General features: G+C 39.1%; 1 protein-coding gene across 2 annotated transcripts in view; it reads right to left on the reverse strand.

Annotated features, from left to right (window-relative positions):
• Positions 1 to 378: 378 nt before the first annotated feature.
• The window catches only part of TSHZ3 (teashirt zinc finger homeobox 3), an 83,058-nt gene continuing 63,208 nt past the window's right edge, over positions 379 to 20,228 (reverse strand). For both annotated transcript variants that reach the window (XM_075009038.1, XM_075009039.1), the window contains one exon: positions 379 to 5,208. In XM_075009038.1, coding sequence (XP_074865139.1) covers positions 2,009 to 5,208 — 3,200 coding nt within the window. In that variant the 3' untranslated portion in view covers positions 379 to 2,008. The remainder of the gene's footprint in view (positions 5,209 to 20,228) is intronic.

Consider the following 20,228-nt stretch of genomic DNA (forward strand, 5'->3'; position numbering starts at 1 on the left):
ATTAAATAAAAATTTGGACATGAAGTACCTACCGATACTACTTACCGACTATTCAGTGTGTTTAAGAGGAATGTGCTTAAGCATCAGTATCTGAGTCTGAATACACAGCACAGCAAAACACCTATTTGCCTTCCCACACATGTTGCTTATAAACCCTCTTCTTCACAGTCAATCTTTCCCAATCTGTACATCTAAAGTGGAGTTATAACATTCATTTATCTTTTCTGGGGGGAAAATTTTTGTTAATGCAGCCTTTGAATAAGTGCTACCCTGCTCTTTAAATGCTAAAGTTCACTAAAACTCCAGTGATTTATGTGCAGCTTTTGACTGCCAGCACCTGGCAGATGAAGAAACCTACTCAAGCTTCAGTCATAAACAGATAGCATACAATTTAATTTTAATGTGCTCGTTAGTCGTAGCACATTTCAGACATAATTGTGAATGCAACACAAAATTATAGCAAAAAGACAATTTTAATGCTGCTGTAGAAAAAAAGGTTATATGAAGAGTCATATAATGGTGCTTCATTGTCAACAACAAAACAGGGCACAGAGTGCATTACAGTGTCTGTGCTGTTTACATGCCAATATTTTATACATAGATTCTCATATGGTGTCAGCTGTCAGTTACTTCTGCAAATTAACTGCCAAAAATGGAGACGAACAGAATCACTTAGTGTGCTGGTAACCACGGGTTACCTTTCATATGCCTAAAGATAAAGCTTCAGTATGGAATCTTGGGAGAATAATTAGGCAGAACAAAACAGAAAGTTACCAATTGAAATAAAAAGGCATTCTACAATATGAAATAACAACCAATAGCGCTTATAAATAAGTAAAAGGTTATATCACAGAATGCCTCATAACTTTTAAGCAAAATATTACAGTACAAACATTTTAAAGGCTTTCTCAATGTTTAGGAAATACAGTACAAGTTTTTTTTTTCCAAATAGATTTAACCCTTTGAGCACTGAGTTTATTTTGAATTTGCTCATTTTTTTATTTTATTTAAATTTCTTTTACTAATAAATACCTTTAAAAGTCACATTGTGCAAAATAGTTATAATGCATGCCAAGGATGCAGTCCGTGGCTTCTATTATTCAGATGGTTTAAAAACAAATGACAGCGATACTAATAAATATGCATAATTTAAACATGAACCTCTATCAATAAAGATGTACTGTATAGCAAAACAAAACAATCATACTTTGCTTTAAGAATAATGTTTCTGAATACTTTATAAATGCTATCTGTGGTATTTTTCATATAATTTACAATGGCTGGATGTTAAAAAGAAAGAAAAACCTTTGGACCTATAAAAGAAATATACACTATATATAGGTATAGCTTATACCTGAGACATGTCAGGTACAAAAAACGTCATTGCTAAAAATGCTGAAGAAAAAACATGGCCTTAACCACAATTACATTTCCATAAGAGATTTTGAAATCTATACAATATATACATCTATGTTTCAATGTGAAAATAATATTTTAAATTTCAAGGTGTGATACACCTCTGCATAAATGGAGGTTCATATTAGTAATTAGAACTAAGCTGGTAAAGGTTTTGAAAACAGATCCATACATTTTAACAAGTTAAAGCAAAAGTGTTTCAAAGTACTCAGAGGGCTAAAGATTATAGGGTGAGAAATACCAGCACACTTAGGTCACATGAAAAAAGTGCACCAGAATTAGTTATAAATGCTTAATTAAACTGTCTGTTAATGCATGCAGCTTGATGCATCAGAGGGATGCACAGCAACTAAATCCAATTTACACAAAGTTCCAAACACTTACACTGCATTTAAACCTTCATATTTTACCAGTAACAACAGCTGATTATGCACCTCTATTAAACACTGTACAATTATACAAAACAGTTCAGCCCAGAATGACTTTCTGGAGATAAAATAAGAACATGTGCCAAGAACTAAACAGTAGCTTTAAGGCGTCTTTGACTGTTTTCCTCAAAGCAAATTGCAGTTATTTCAATAAAAAGCAAATGCTACTGCTTTTCTAACTCTGAAACATACAGAAGATGATCTTCTGGTGACTTCCCATGTGTTTTACTAAGATGAAGTTTAACAGCATGCTTGCTTGCAAAAGTCCTGTTACAAAGTTTACACTGATAGGAAGTTCCAATTTCTTCCTCTGGAGATGATGTCACCAGTTTTTCAGATGGTGACTTTGTTTGTGCTATCTGATTGTTAATCTGTTCATTGGACAGTTTGGACAAGTCTCTTAACCTGAAACCTAGATGTGATTCAAGGTGACTGATATAAGTTGAAGGAGTTCTGATCTGTGAAGCACAGTCATTACAAAAGAACACTGGATGCCCAGTGTCCAAATTTTTAAGGAACTTAGTTCCTCCCGTCCTTCGGAGCTGGTATTTCACATTGGCTAGCCAGTGGCTAATTGTGGTCATCGAGAGTCCCGTAAACCTGGAAATGTGCATTCTTTCTTGGGGGCTCAAGTCCGACATAATGTATTTTCCCTCTGATGTCTGTCGTAAACTGGCTGCAAACTGGGCCTGCAGAATGAGCAAGTGCTGAGGGTTCCAGTTAGACTGACGTCCCTTCCTTTTCTGAGCTGGTGTAGTCTCTTCGGGTTCCTCTATTGTGGTACCATCAATGTCAGATTTCTCAGATATGCTGGAAGGTGTGGAAGATTTTGATGTGTGACTTTCTGTCAGGTTCTTCAGCATATCAGATATATCTGACAAGGCATTCTCGCGTAGCGGCGAGTTTGACATGAATGACACGACTGCGGATGTCTTTGCTGTTGTCACTGTAGATGAAGAAGATGCAGAAGATGTTGATGTGGATGACAAAAGCGCTGAACCCAAAGAGCAGCTTTTGTCACTCTTGCCTTTCGTCAAATCTATGGGTTGGTCATTGTTGACATGATAAAAATAACGGTCCAAGGGGTCTGTTTTTTTGCACTGTAAAGGTGGGGTGGCCACTGCTGCCTTTTCTGCCAAACTGTTGCTCATTTTAAAAAGCATGCTCATTGGATCCAGAGCAGGCAAAGATGGCTTTGCTGCTTTCCCAAGATGAATATTCATGACAGACTGCAGTGCACTTAATGGATTTACAAACGGTTGTTCAGGAGGATGGTCTGTAATAATAGCGGTGCTGCTGCTTAATGTACTTGCAATTGACTTTACAGGCTCTTTACCATTTTCCACTGGTTCTAGACTTGGACTGTCCTTGCAACTCTCCCTCTGAGGAACTGGGCTGTTCTGTTGACTTTTAAAACCACCATCATTGGAGGCATCCATTTTGAGGGGTTCATTGATTTCGCTGCTGCATGGTGAAGGTGTCGCACGTTTCACTGGAGACAGTTTTCCTTCAGGTTCTTTCATTTTTTCCTCAACTTTAGTCACTTTCTCAGTGACTTTCTTTACCAGTTCCTCCATGGCATGAAAGTTTGTTTTTGGCACAGGGGAGGTTTGACTGCTTGGGGGAGACAGTAGGGGCTGGTTTTTAGTAGGTGACACTATTTCACTGTTTCCAAACATGGATTTTAAGGGTGTACTTTTTCCCGATGAACCCAATGACAGTTTCATCATGTTAGGCAACTGATAGGCAGCATGAATACTGGGGTAACCACCCCAGCTGGGTGTACCATTCTGCGCTTTATTTATAGCTGATGTTACTGTGTTTTCTAAGGACTTTAAAATATCTAACCCCCCTTTAGGGCTTTCTTCCAGGTCATTTTCAGTCAAGTAATGATATTTTGAGGAGATATCATACTTCTCCTCATCTTCATTTGACTTCTCTTTCTCTTTCATTTTATCATCAGCGATCCCTCTATCTTTATCTACTTCTTTTTTCACTTCAACGTTCAATTTTGGGGAGACACTAGAAGGTGTATTGGAGGGAGAAGTAAAAGTGGTGGCAGCAAGTGGCACAGACTGTACTTTTTCATCAAGTAGAGCTGTTATTGTTGGTGTCACTGGGGCTTCTATAATCGGCTTCCCTTTCTTCATGGCAGAGTTGGTGACTTTTATAAAATGTCCTGTCACCATCATGTGGGCAGTGAGCTCCTGCAAGGTGTCATGGGAACTTCCACATTCCATGCATTTGAGAATTTGAGATTTCCTTGCTTCAAAATGCCAAGCATAGCTGGCACCATTCTGGTGACCATAACGATTATTTGGTGTAATGTAAGGGTTTGAATTCTTTTGTAGTGCATCGTTGGTATCTGAGATTGTTGCTTTTGGTGTCCCACCTGTGGAATCTGGAGAACTTGGCAGTTCAAGCTCCAGTGACGCTTTTTTCCTAGTAGCTGGGATAATTTTTGCTGCTACGGGTGTAACGGGTTCCTTCAGAGGCACTTTTTGGTAGTGTTTTGTTTTGATCATATGAACGCTCAAGTCCTGAAGCGATTCAAATGAATGGCCACAGTACATACACTTTAATACTTTCTGGGCATCTTCTTTCCCTTCCATTTCAAGCAAAGAACGTTTACGAGGTTTGGACCATCTTTTAGGGTTATTGTTATCAGTTTCATGGTTGTCATCTCGATAATGTCCTGTTTCATTCATGTGCACTGTTAATTCTACTAAAGTATCATAGGCAGCACTGCAGTCTTTACAACGGAATTTACTGGCTCCAGTAAATATGGAGCCATAAAGCTTACTGCTTTGTCTGTACAACTGAACTGTGCTAAAAAGACTTGGTTCAGGAAGAATTCTACTCTGAGAAACTTGCTGCAGTGTCTTTGCCATAGCAGTCTGATGCCAGTCAAAACTACCACTCCCACAACTGCTGCTGCTGCTGCTGCTACTGCTGCTGCTACCATTGTTTTTTTCCGAAGTTGGCTGGTGGAGATTCAAATTGAGATTGGACCAGTAGGAATTGGAAAGGAAGTTGTTATATACGGCTTTCATTTGTTCTAAGCTATCGGATATGGCAGAATCTTCCAGTGGTATTGCAACCTCTTTGTTCTCTTCCTCATTTTTGATAGAGCTGCTTTCAAAATCTGCCATCCGGTCACTTGTCTCACTGATGTGTGATTCACTGTCCATTTCATGGCTGGAAAATTCAGCAGCTGGAGAGTTTTGGTAGCTCTGGCAGTTCTTACCATAGTCTTTTTCAGGGCACACATATTTTGCTGACGGTTCCCCATCAAGTGCATTTTCATCAGGTTCCATGTCTTCTTCCACCAGTGCTGCTGCCTTGAGTTCATCTGAAACATAGGCTATCATGGACAAAACAAAAATAAGACAAAAAGAGTTAGTGACTGTTGATCATACTTTCGATCAGCTGTTAAAATTTCAGCTAAAGAACTGCATTTATTTGTAAAATTAAACAGTTAAAATTTCAGAGCAAGAAAAAAAAATCTGCTCTTCAAACATAATTTGCCACCTTATTCTTCTCAAGGGGCAACAGCTTGAAATTAAAACTAAATTTGAAATTAATGAAGCACATTCTGGAGGTGGCATTCATTTCTAAAGTAATAAATTACTTGTATCAACCTCAGAGACAGCAGCTCCTGTCTGTCAATTAATATGTCTTATGCTTCTCCTACCCCTAATGCATTTCTTAACAGACAGATTCACAATTTAAATTAAGCAAGCATTTTTACTCATTACATTTTTTAGACTCATTTTTAATAAATATAAAGGACAAAAACATTAATAAAATTTCTACAAAGTAAAAAACAATGTACATTGATTATAACAAATGTTTAAAAAAATACTTTTTTTTTGGTGGTGTAAAGCAGGTGACTCAAAAAACTACCAGTGATTCAAGTATTCATTATGGATGCAACAAATGACCCATTCACATTTAAACACACTTCTCTCCTCAACAAGAAAGCCCATGCAGAATTATGTCAGAAGCAAGTTCAAGAAAATTGGTATGCTGTACTCATTCCTGCTTTATAAATATATACAAGACCTTCCAGTGGACCTTACAAATGTCAAAGTGTTTGCTCTTTAGACTACTTTGTCAATATTTACTCAGCATAAGCTACATGGGTACCCAACAGAGATCCCGTCTTTTTCTAAAGTAATGCAACTAGTGATGTAAATCTTATACACTTTTTCTGAATAGGACAGTTAGGAACTGACTAGCTTTACATTAGTTTTTCATACTGGCACTCTACATGATTTTAAACATGTAAGAATAATGCCTTTAGGATGGAAAAGTCTACCTAAACATTAAGAAAATAATCACTAATTGATCAAATTAATCTATTTCTATTGTGCAAGATAACACACATCAATATATGCCTACTAGATAATATTTGGGGTTTTTTTGAAGAACAATTAGACTAACCATATAACCACACATGGGCTACATCTACACAGCAAAGGTATTTCAACATACGAGCTGTTATTCAAAATAACTTTCTGAGCATCTACACTATGCCCACACTATTTTGAAAAAATATTCAAAATAGCAGATGCATTATTTTGAATTTTGCAAACCTTATTGCAGGAGGAATAACGCCTATTTCAAAATAGCTGGTAAGACACAGAATAGTGCTATATATAAGTCATAATGGCATCCAATGGCACTATTTTGAAATAGCCATTATGTATCTGGACATGCTATTTTGAATTAGATATTTCTAAATGGATTATGCGAAATAATGCTGCTATGCAGACATAGCTGGTGGCAGCTTACTAGACACCTATTACCAAAACATTAATATGCTTAGAAAAATGCAGCTGTACGTACACATAGTTTTCAGATGGCTGAAAGCATGTGGCTTCACAACACACCTGAAATGTGAGGGCATCTGGCTATGCATGGCACAGCACAGTTCAACAAATAAAACTATTAATATAGCCTCTTTAGTCAGACAAGGGTGTGCACTGCATATTGATCAAATGAAGCTGTTTCATCCTGGGGCAGTGGAAGAAGGAAGAAAGCAGAATGGATATCTATCATTAGAAAACTTTTATATTTCCTTTCAAGGTGGTTGTGTTTAAGCGAAGCACAAACAATAAAATCATGGCTAAAGTAACACTGAACTGGGACTTTCAGTTTCCGAAGAAACACGGTGCATTCAATTGGGAAATATAAAAAAAAAACAATTTACTAGTGCCTTCTTACATGGATGATTTTAGCAAATGTACCTCCACCCATGTGAGTTTACAATCTGGCCCTTGAATTCCGAATTAAACCCTCAAAAGCACAAACATATGAAGTTAAAGCAACACACAACTGTGCTTACCTAAGCAAATGTGCAGAGCAAATGTGCAATATATTGGAAGAGATGTCAAGATGGTATTTTTATATTTAAAATATGTAGGTTGACTCTAAAGACAATGTAACTGCTGTCTATTTTGCTGTAATTTGATGCTATTTGGAAATATTTAGATTGACTGTAAGCCTTCTCTAATCATTACTAGGAGATATTTATATTACTGTAGTACCAGCAGGCTGCAATCCGAAGCAGTGCCATTTTGTTAAGTTCTGTACAAACATAAAGCAACAGTACAAGCTCCAAAGAGCTTACAATCACACACTGTCATTCATTCAGCACTTCTGTCCTCTTTTGGAAGAACACAAGTTGTCTTCTTTCAGTTATTTGCACCAGAGTATTTCTAAACTCCAGCAGACCCAAGAAATGCACACCACCCTCTCAACATGAGAATATTAAGACAGTGACAATATCAAAACAATTGGCTACCAATGTTCCATACTTGAAGAACCACTCCAAAGCACCAAGAGACATGGCCTGTGCCTGCACTAACAAGTTCTTTCTAAAGATTTTTCAAAAGAAGTGGGCTCTTTCAAAAGATCCTATGGAGTGTCTACACACAAAAAGTGTTCTTTTGAAAGTACATAAAAAGAATGTGGCACTCCTTTTGAAATCTCTCTTCCTTTCTTATTTCAGGAAGAACAGCCCCTTTCAAAAGCTCCTTTCAAAAGAAAATGCGTAGATGCTCCACAGGCCCTCTTTTTCGAAAGAGCAGTCCTCATGGAGCCTGATTTTTCAATCCCTGGCCTGTTCTTTCGAAAAAGCAGGGGCTGCATGGACGCTCTCTTTTGAAAGAGCGGATTACTCTTTTATCTGCTTTTTTGTGCGTTGCCGCACTCTTTTGAAAAGTTCTTTTGGAAGAGATCTTCCAGAAGGGCTTCTTTCAAAAGCTGTCTCTAGTGTAGATGTAGCCATGAAGTTTAAAAGAAAAGTAAGAACACAATTATGTCAGAGGCCTTCTGAAAGAAAAGCACATGTAGCCTGAAATAGTGCAATCCACTTCCAGGACTCTTTTTTTTGTGAACTCCTCTTTGGTTTTGTTTGTGTTTTTTTTAAATTAAATAAAAACTCTTTGCCCTGTGCTTCCTTCACAATGAAAGCTCTCTATTGCATAAAAGATCTCATTTTTACACCTGCATCCTGAGGCAGCACACTGAGGTGGTCTATAAATGTGTCTGTCTTTTTCTACCTTTATTCATGTAGGGCTAGAGTGTGCTACTTACCCTCATTACCCTCCCTGGATCTCAATGAAATAACTTTTGTGAATAACTGCTCACCCACGTGAGCAAAGCTTGCACAATCCAGTCCCTGGTTAGTGACTGCTTTTCCTTGCATTTCTGTTTCTCTATTTAAATCTTTGGAATTTTGCTTGGACTGAACCCGTTGTGTCGTCACATTCACTGCTTTTAGAAAAGTGTTATTAACATTAGCTGAAAATCTCCAGCATGTAGCTCATTTAAATTTAAATCCATTTACCTTTCACGCTCTCTTTGCCCTTTTTACCAATTATCAAGCGTAACTGGGAGCTACCTCCTTGATAACTGCTCTTTTCCTCCCCATGCTGGAGTCAGGAAGCCGAGTTTGTGACATCAGAGTTTTAGATTCAGACACACAGAAAATAAGGTACGGACAGGAGGAAGAGGTTCAACACATGAAGATGCAACTTTAATAAACCCCAGATAACATGGGGGGAGGGAACTGCACCCCCTTCAGCTCCAGGAAGTTATTTTGGTCCAGCGCTGTAAGGTGATCCAATTAAATAAGTCACAGGGACATGACACTCAACCCTATCCCCAAATCCATTCACTGGAAATCTACTGTGCCCGCCTCTTATTCAGAGGACAAAGGTAGCAATGAGAAGGAGCAACACATAATCCACCCACATCCAAACCAACTAGGATGAGTGTCATTTCACAGTAAGTCACCTTGTTATTATATCTATCTGCACTGGACAATAAATGCAAGCTGCAATAATATTTATTTGTGTAGGTTTCTTTTCTTTGTCTTTTTACTTTATGTAAAAACACAGGAGCATACGAACATGTTTGACATAGTGAGAGAGGTGTGCCGCTGTTCTTTTAACACCTTAACAGCACAGTCAAGGAGAAGGGGGCTTTAAAAAGGACACTCTAAAGGCAAAACAAGATACAAAGAATTGAAAAGAAAGAAATCAGATAGTTTGATTCTGGTTTTTTTTCCCTCCACATAAACAAACAAACAAACTCACTCCCAACAAAACTTATCCTGCAAGGCTATGGATGTCACTCACAACCCAAATATTCTATGACTGTGACAGTTCATCTGACAAAACTAGGAAAACTCTCACCCTGAGTTTGCAGGGAAACTTAGGCTATCCTCAGTAAGACAGAGAGAAGGCAAGAACAGACATCTCCTTCATTAACATTTATTATAATTATTAACTAAACTGCTCGGTAAAAATGAAATTAACATATTTTATATAAATAGCTAATTGTAAGCTGTAATATAATGGAAATTATTTCCATACAAAAGGGAATTACCTTCGTAACTGAGCTATGCATCATTTCTTCGCTGTCAGAAATAACTTGGGCTACCTCAAAAACAATGAGAAGTCCTGTGGCACCTTACAGATTAACAGATTTATTGGCGCATAGGCTTCCATGGGCAAAGACCCATATCATCACATGCCTCTGACAAAGCAAGTCTTTGCCCATGAAAGCTTATGCGCCAATAAATCAGGACTTATTTTTGTTTTTGGTGCTACCTCATTGCCCAAAACAACCTATACACGTACATATGTGGATATACACACAGACATACCCAAAGCGCATGCCACAGACACCATACAAGCAATGGGAACTAATGTCAGTCCATCATATTTCTACAAATATGGGAGGCTACTATGCAGCTAAATCAAAATGTTTACTATGGTCATTGTTCTGCCAAAGCCCTGGGCCAAATTCAACCCAGCTGTAATCAAGCACAATTCTACTGAAGTCAATGGATTTGCAACCATCTATTCCAGGGTTCTTCCCATACCATGGACACAGCCTCCCTCCCACTCAAGCTAACTCCAACAGGTGCAGCTCTAATTTAATTAATTGGAAAGACCAGAACACCATTCAGGAGGGTTTCTCTTTGCTCAAATATTTATGAGGTACACAGTTCTTCCTCTCCACTTGAAAGGAGCCATATAATACACTCTAGCATTACATTCTCTTTGTACTTATTATTGGTAAGTCCTGGTGGCAAGCCCAGTATAAACAAAATCCACCTCACTGGCCATAGAGCTATAACCTTAGACCAGGTCTACATGAAATGAGAAGGTCAAATTAAGATATGCAACTCCAGCTACGTTAATTATGTAGCTGGAATTGACATACCTCAATATGAACTTCTGCGCAGTGTCCATTATGGGAGGCCAATGCGAGTAAATGCTCCTGTCAACTTCCCTTATTCCTCACAGGGAGCAGGGGTTATGGTGCCAAAGGGATCGCCCTCTGAGTTCAATTTAGCATATCTCTACCAGATGCACAAAATCATACTCCAGAAGATTGACCAAAGCAACATTGATCTTCTGCTTAGTGAAGATGTACCCTCAGAAATGTAGGTTGCCTCCATACTAGATGTCACATTTTCAGCCAATGAAACTGCTTTGTGACATATTCACCAGCCACTTCCCAGCATACTCCCCACTCCACCTCAAAACCCTTGGGTGGCAGCAAAGAAGCCAATGAGCAAGATGGTAAACAGGGCCCCTAAAAGGATATTCTATCCCCTCATCATAGAATCATAAAAAACACTAGAACTGGGAGGGACCTGAAGAGGTCATCGAGTCCAGTTTCCTGCCCTCTTGGCAGGACCAAACATCCCTGATAGGTGTCTATATAACCTGCTCTTAAATTTCTCCAGCAATGGAGATTCCACAACCTCCCTAGATAATCAATGATTCCACAAACTCCCAAGATAATCAATGATCCATGTTCCAAGAGGAAGCAGTATCCACTCTACATATATATTAGTCCATACAAGAGATAAAAATCCATCTGTCCAAAGGGCCCAATTAGGCACATAATTTTCCATGCACCTTGCAGAAGCTTCACATCCCTTAAAATATGGAGCCTTTTAAATTCTTCTACTAAAGGGGAAAGATAAAAAGAAAAGATGTTGGGGGTCAGAAATGATTGTAATGAAGTTTGATTGTGCTTACTGTCCGAGAACTCAGGAGACCACAGTCTGAGTTGATATGGCTGGTTCCTTGGACTGGGTTTTGATTATATCACAAAATGTTGAGCACAACAACAAGAGAAGAGCTTTATTTTCTTTCAGTGGGCAGCACATAAAATACAGACCAGATATACGCAATAAGTATCCACTGCTATCAATAATAGATAAGGGATCTCCTGTTATTGGTCTGCCATTTTCGTATGAAATAATTCAACATATGAGAAATAAAAAGGGGGAAAACTCACAGGTTTTAGAATAGAATCTTCCACCTTTGGATGAAAAGCAGACCAGGTTGATAATGAATACAAAATATTACTGTCCACTGGAAGATTTGAAACATAGTAAAAATGAATTGGTACCTCAGTCTAGTTCCTCGAACACATACATAAACATTACAAAAAACCCAAAGAACTGGTATTCTCTGCATAGAGGTAGAAGAGTTAACGAGCTTTAGACCCAGAAATTCAATCTGAAGCTACAGGCGCCCTGGTGAATCCTGTGGGAAAGCTAGTACAGTCATTGTCCAGACTTTAGCAGTTCTTTGCACTAAAAAGAAGACTCCAAAATTATCAGTTCAGTCCCTTTCAGAAGCACTTTGCTATGTAGCACAAAGAAGACGACTACCTTTTTGCTTCCCTGCCCTGAGATTGGGGACATAAATGGGGAACGACAATTCTTGCTTGCTTTTCTACACAAGTATGGCAAGGATGTGTAGAACATTACTTGTGCTTAAGGAAGACAGAGACTCTGTTTATTGGGGCAGAAATGTCTGTTAATGTCGTGAAATGTTATTTTCAGGCAGAGAGGTCCATGTTTCTCTCACATGTCAGCGGGAGTAGTTGGTACCTTTCACTGGAGTCAGATTCTACTCCAAGATTTATTATTCTGCCCACTGGCTAGGTCAAGAATATTAATTTTCTACATGTTAATTTGATGTAATATGCATGATTAATGCTTGTTTAGTTGATATTTTGTGTGTTAATAAATCTGCAGCTTCTTCATGCCAATAATAGTATGGTATTAAATTATTGGGGATCGCAGTGGGGATGGATGTGACAGCATGCCAGTGTAATGGGTGGCTATCATTAAGCACCAGAAACTTTGAAGAGTACTAGCATTTGTTTCTTTGCTGAAAGCACTGCAGCTGTCTGACACAGAAAGCTCAGAAATAGGCCACAGGAAACTAGCCAGCTGCTCTAATCCAGCATCCTGTACTGGTATTACATTTGGAGCAACTTCAGAGAGATCAAATCTACGGTTAGCATTAGGGTAGAGAATTACAGAGACATGAATACATAGGGTACGGATGATAACAAGAACAGTTCCTGCTAATCTGAAATGTGAACCAGCCTAAACGCAGAGTGAAGCAAACCTACCCTAAGCAACTTAGGCTCACTTGGATCCCATGCTTCCTTGCTTGTATTTTAAATGAGAGAGCAGCAGAACCCAATCCACTCATTCAAATTAATCAGGTTCAGTAAACTTCTGTTTGGAAAATCTCACATATCTCATCTCCATGTGTTATGCGTTTGGAATGTGTGTATCCAACACATGAGACTATGAAGTCAGATGGCACTTAGTAAGATTACTTATTCGAATAAGGAAGGCATTCTTCTGTCTGAAACCAGCTATCACTTAAAAGTTTGGTAAGTCAAAGATGACTCTTCAAGGCTACGTCTACACGTGAAGCCAACATCGAAATAGGCTATTTCGATGAATAACGTCTACACGTCCTCCAGGGCTGGCAACGTCGATGTTCAACTTCGACGTTGCGTGGCACCACATCAAAATAGGCGCTGCGAGGGTACGTCTACACGCCAAAGTAGCACACATCGAAATAAGGGTGCCAGGCACAGCTGCAGACAGGGTCACAGGGCGGACTCAACAGCAAGCCGCTCCCTTAAAGGGCCTCTCCCAGACACAGTTGCACTAAACAACACAAGATACACAGAGCCGACAACTGGTTGCAGACCCTGTGCCTGCAGCATGGATCCCCAGCTGCCGCAGCAGCAGCCAGAAGCCCTGGGCTAAGGGCTGCTGCCCATGGTGACCATAGAGCCCCCCAGGGGCTGGGGAGAGAGCATCTCTCAACCCCCCAGCTGATGGCCGCCATGGAGGACCCGGCAATTTCGACGTTGCGGGACGCGGATCGTCTACACGTTCCCTACTTTGACGTTGAACGTCGAAGTAGGGCACTATGCCGATCCCCTCATGAGGTTAGCGACTTCGACGTCTCGCCGCCTAACGTCGAAGTTAACTTCGAAATAGCGCCCGACGCGTGTAGCCGCGACGGGCGCTATTTCGAAGTTAGTGCCGCTACTTCGAAGTAGCGTGCACGTGTAGACACAGCTCAAATCTCTCATTACATAATCTCCTTAGTCACAATGTACTTCCCCAGTGCAAGTGTGAACAAACACACCAGGCACCTGAAAAACTTAAATTATAGCAGATATATTTTTATAACATCTTAGCCCTTCCATTTAGCACCCATCACTTGAGGAGCTCAATAGCTTGAACATGCACTAATGCATTTTTCCTCTTAGCACTTATGGTATAGGCAGGTGATGCTATCCCCATTTTGTAAATACGGTAAATGAAGGCACAAAGAGTTGTTACATGGAAGTCTATGCATGGAATTCAACATTCTTTCATTAACTGGTAAGTTACTTTCTATAATGCAGGGACACAGGCAAACTCATAAGAAGACTGGAATCCTGAGTTCTAGGTTCCAGTCCTAAACTTCCTCTGCATGTGCACATAACTAGAAAAAAAACTGACCATTTTAATCTTTAGAAATAATTAAGGATGGAATTCCCCAGTGAAGCACCCACAGTTATTTTAACTATGCAAAGCCCAGAACACATGATCACAGATCTCTGGAGCAAACTTTATTATTTGACAGCAGCAGGATCTACACATGGCTAGCAGTCTGCATTCAGCAGCAGGGAACACAGGAATGCCCAGAGTTGAGAAGAGATACTGACCACAGATAGATCACAGGTCTTTCAACTCCAGACTAGTGTTGTGCCCTGGTTTCTGCAAGAGGCTTTCCCCCACCTCCCTATGGCCCATCTTGTGACCCTGAACCCTGAGAAAAATCTCCCACCCATGAGATCTCACTCCATGTTGAGCAGCATCTCAGTACAGTATGTCACACAACAGCTTTCTATTCTAGGAACCAGGCTGGATGGGGGGTTGCTAATGAGACGGACCTGCTTGCAGGAAGTGGATATCCTCACTACCCTTTTATACATGAAGTTGCTGACCAGAGATAATATTAACCCAAAGGAGAAACTCATCATGAGATCCTCCATCTAGGCTGCCAGGATGGACAATGTGCTGAGTATTAACAGAATTAAAGAAATCTCCCCATGTACAACATGCTTTCATTCATTTCTGAACAGCACAATATGGTGTACAAAACAACTATTTTAAGCCAAGAACGGGCGCAGCAGGAATAACAGTTTGTCAAGAGAGATTGTTCAGGAGCCATCAACTCTCACTTTCACCCACAAAAAACACAAGTAACTTGTGCTGGAAGCAAATGGCACATGGATTTCTTTGTCCTGCATAAGCTAATAGAGAGAGTGGCCCAAATTCTTCTGTTTGACTCATAAAATAGGTGAATAGCACAGAATTTGGCCTTTGCTCTGTGTGTCCTACTGTGCTATTTGCATTAGGAGCAGTGCAAACAAAGCCCTACTACTTTAAAAAGAGACCTTCTGCTTCACATAACTCCAGGGAGCAAAGAACAAGTACATCCATGACCGTATACCTTTGCGGGATAGAGCTATTACCTTGGCTCCTCCTTGCTGCTTCTTGCTACTTCTGTGGCGTGACACATGCTGTGGTCCTATGAACTCAGGGACTGGGACTTTCATCTAACTTGTAGAAGGGCCAGGAGAAAGATTTCTTGCCTCCTCCCCACCCCATGTAATAGCCAAGCATAATTTTGTCCTTTATACACCACATCACAGTTAGACCTAGGCAACCAGAAAAACAGACCTTGTGACCATTAATTCAGGTTCTGAATTACTCCTTGTTTTGGCCACATTCACGCTCCTTTTTTGTTCAAGTCTCATGCGTATGCAGGGACACATTTCACCCACCCACCTCACTGCACACAAATTACTGTGGAATGGTTGTTCTCTGTAAAAATTCACCTATCTGCCAATAAACAGAGCTATTCACCAGTGAATATGGGTATTCAATATCTGCACTCCTCCTGCTTATAACATTTCAAGTATCAATCAGTCACCCAGAAAGTAGGAATGATACCAAGCAAAGCAGTCAATTACAAATGTTAAATCATTAATTGCTGAAGTGAACAGTTCACAAGCAAAGATTCACATAAACAGAACAATGCCAATTAACAAATGAATTAGTAAAATTAATGTATCTGCAGCTATTTCAGCTAAAGTTTATGTTCTTGTATGAATGACTTGCTATGAATAATGCAGCCAGTCATAAGCAAGGCAAAACTCCAGCTCCTGCAGGTTTCCAGGGCAGGATCTTTGGCTCCAACATACAGACCTGTGGCAAGTTCTTCATGCTGTGCAAATGCATAAACACAATGAGAGTCACTTGTCCACAGGGAGAGACAGACAGATAGTGATGTTGCCTTAACCCAAGTTTTGATTAGGACCACATATTGACACACTACCCAACACATTTTTCTGACCTCAAAATTGTCCATTTCTTTTTGTGGGCAAACTTACTCCATCAAAGCCTCAGAAAACACAGATCTATTTGGAGAAAGGTTGTTCACAACACAAGGTTACATGCGTGTTTCACTGAACCCTTTAAATAAATGAAGTCTAAAAACAAAAACAGTGCTGTAACTCTAGGCTTGATATCTGAGTTTGGGTAACATCTTTTAATCACTGGGATGCACACAGGGCATTCAGCAAACTAATGTAGAAGACTCAAAAAAAATTCCACGATAAGCAGGCATGAGCATAAAAGTTCTCAATATGGTTCTAATAGCTGTTAATCATTATCATCCTTCACTCAAGCAAACAGATGTTGTAAGGAACTTTAGTTTCTTCATATGATCAAATGCCATAATCAAACCATTTTGCTTCTGCCCTGCCTCTTCTCAGTGAATGCTTAGTATAGTGGAGTGGAAATAGCAAATGCAATGACAAAATGACCATGTAATTGTCTCAGAAATCTGTTTCTGAACAGAAATAATTTTCTTTGATTCTGTTTTTCTAATTATTACTTAAAATGTCTGCGAATGTTAAGAAAAAAAATCTTATACCATTACTGTGATATTTTTCTGTGTTCCTATATTGTGATATTTCTGTGTTGCTTCTAATTTGTACTTATCCTGCAAATTTTTAAGTAACCTGAACAGATGGTTTGTTAGTACTAGCAAGATGCAAAAACTCAGGTGGACCATATAATCTCAAAAAATCTTCCAATTGGGGTGCAGAAGTCATTCCAAGAGATTATTTTTAAAACGATGAGCATGGCTAAATCTATTCAAATGTATTGGATAATTCTTTCCTTGTATTAAAAGGTGTTGAAGTCTAAACTTTCATTACTTGTTAACCTCAAATTCCCATTGAAGTCACTTACACAGTCACTTCAATAACAGTTTTGGGTGCGCTGATTGTTTACAATAAACTCTGTGCAATATGTGAACAATGAAGTACGATGAAATTCCAAAACTATATCAACAAACTATATAGTGAAAATTGCAATTTCAGCTATTGTGAATGTCCACTTCCACTGAAGTTGCTCAGTGAAAAGAGACTTTGTTATGGGTCATCAGTTTCTATTCAGGAACTACTATTTGCTACAATAAGAGAGTTTTGCACGAGTTAGGACTAAGAACTAAGACTTCAGGATTTCCCTCTGCAAGATATTTCATTTTGGCTATTTCTACACAGCAATATTATTTCAGAATAGTGTATTTTGAAATAATGCTGCTACACACAAAATGCACGTGAAAACAGCATTCACCTATTTCAAAAGAGTGTCCAAACACAATAGAACTGTTTTGGATTACAGTCCCTGGATGCACTTTCTTCCAGAATAGTCCCTATTCCCTGTCTACAATGCCCCATGCCGAAATATTTTTTATGGAAGAGGCTCTATTCCTCACAGAATGAAGTTTACCAATCATGAAATAAGCCATCCGCTACTTTGAAATGATTTTGACATAGTGGCTGCATTGTGTAGATGCTCGCAAGGTTATTTCGGAATAGCGGTCATTATTCTGCAATAACTTTGCTGTATAGACATACCCCTTGTTTCCAACTATACTGCAGAGAGATACGCTGACTATTCCTTTCATTTGCTAATCATAATATTTTGCAAATCGGTCTCCGTCCTCAAACCTAATGAGCTCCACTGTTCTTACAAAATATTTGGCTAGGTTGGGTTTTCCTATAATACCATTCAAAAATCACAGGCTGGAAGTACAAGGTTCACTGATTTCTGAATAGGGAATGCAGTGGAAAACCTGAAAACTAAAGGGTGAAGGGAAAGGGGATTAAAATGTCTCCTTTTAGTCACCAACCAAGCTCAAGTCATTTCAAAAAGATGTTCCTATGGTAGTTTATAGCCACAACTGCGAACATTCAATGTCACATAAGAAAAGACACTTGTCAAGTGCCTTTCCCTTACAAGCACCCTCCTCATGACCTGCGTTAATGAAGTTAATTGAATTTAAGATCAATAATGGTTAATTATTGCAATTTGACATTCTGAGATAAATGGCTTTAAGACAGAGAAATGCGTATGTATGTGAATTCTCTCCAAAGGTGAACACATTACAGCCTAAGAGGGATCACACAGGTCTTCCATTGATCCTGGTACAATCTGATCGACCTAATCCTCTGATGAATGTGGGCTTTTCACAGCTACAAGTAAATGTTCTACAAGACTACTCTAACCCTTGTCACTGACCAAATCTATATGAGCCATACACTGGAAATCTATTGAGACAGATTAAAGAACTGCTAGAGAAACAAGAGATGCTTCAATAAAGGTGAAGGTTTATTATATTGACTATTAATGTTACATACTGCATGTAATTATGAATGCTTATGGATAACAACAGTTCATTTCTGATCAGTTAGATATAAATACTTATAATTAAATAACAATGTTAAAGAATCAAAACAGTGAGGAAAAAAGCCCAAATCGACCAAGATGAATTTGACAGGCAACCTGAGAATGTTCAATAAGAAAGATTACAAAGTTATCATTGAACCACACAATAAATAAGACTACCAGTGATGCAGGTGAGTATTTAAGGGAAATAGCAGTCAACCTACTTCAATTACAGATTTTTAAAGTTTATTTTCATGATAGTTTCTCAACAGGAAGCCATTTCTCCAAATGTGTTAGTAATGATGCTCTTACATGCATGCTGAACAAGTTAAATGACCACTTACAAGATTTATAATGACAAAGTAAATGTTGTCAAGGAAAAAGTAATACTGATTGCAGAGCGCTGACAATAAAAAGCCGCTGAAGAGTTCTGTCAAAATGTAAGATTATGCAAAAACACTATTGAGAACACTGCTAATCATCTGCTCTTGTCAATTACTTGAAGGGTATCTGACAGCATATTTACATTAAACACACTTCAGTAGCAAAATCCTTAATGCTATATCAGAATATTTTCATTACCATTAGGAATCTCTTAAAAAGACCTTTTACAGTAGAACAGCACTAATGGTGTAACAACTACACCAGGCAGGTGCATCCATCTCATACAATTACAGCTAAAGAACATTTTAATGATATAATTTAAAAACTTAGATACAGTGGATGTAAATAATGTGTGTGTGTGTACTCAATGTGGCCTATTATCAAGTAATAGTCTCTGTTGGGTGCTCAACTAAGTGTAAAAGACCCACTGGTCTTTGTGTGGCAGTTCTTTTGGTCTTACCTATTGCTCATGTGACTGCACTCTATTGTGAAGAGAGATACTATCAGGTACATGTGTTTATACTAAATCTTTGATTGCAACATGAAGTCTGTTGCTTTATGAAGAGTCACATCAGCTCTCACTTGTGTTCAGATGTAGCAGAAACTCATTTTAGTTATGTCCATCTTGCATCCCCCCCATACACACAGCCCCTCCTGCAACATGAAACAAATGAAAGATAACTTTAATTGCATGCTTGAATTGTACTGTCTCCCTGGATGGCCTTTCTTTACTTCAGCAAGAAATAACTAGTCAAGAGAGAAGAAATAACCCTATTAGAATATGTAGACTGTTAGGTGTACATAGTAAAAGTCAGAAAGCTGCCTTTGATAAAGAGTTCACTGTGGTCTAGGGATCAGAGTGGGCAGAAGGAGGAATCAGGATGCCTGGGTTCTACTTTTAATTTTTCCACTAATTTGTTGTGGGCAAATTATTTAACCTCTCTGTAGCCCAGTTTGTCCATTTCAACCTGCCAGAGTCAAGGCCAGATTCAATCCTAGAGTAAGTAAATAGCACTACAAACCAGATCATTGTGAAGCTGAAGCCATTTTTGAGAGTTGCAAGTATAAAATAAGCAGTTAAAACCAGTTACACACATCTAGTACTACAGCCTGTTGTGCACACACATACATTAAGTGCACACATTCTCACTTTAGGCCATCGAAGAGTAAAGTTGGGGAAGCCAGCACGTGTGCCAACCACCTTCACTCAGTGTACGCAGCATGATGGACCTGGGTGGCTCCACCCCACTAATCAGAAACTGGCATACGGTCTCTAAAGTCATAAGGGGGAAAACAAAGACCAGCTCAAAGAATGAGGCCCGCTTCTTGACCCCTCCTCGTGCCCATCC

The sequence above is a fragment of the Carettochelys insculpta genome, chromosome 14 (assembly GCF_033958435.1).
Source record: "Carettochelys insculpta isolate YL-2023 chromosome 14, ASM3395843v1, whole genome shotgun sequence".
In the NCBI taxonomy this organism is placed as follows: Eukaryota; Metazoa; Chordata; order Testudines; family Carettochelyidae; genus Carettochelys; species Carettochelys insculpta.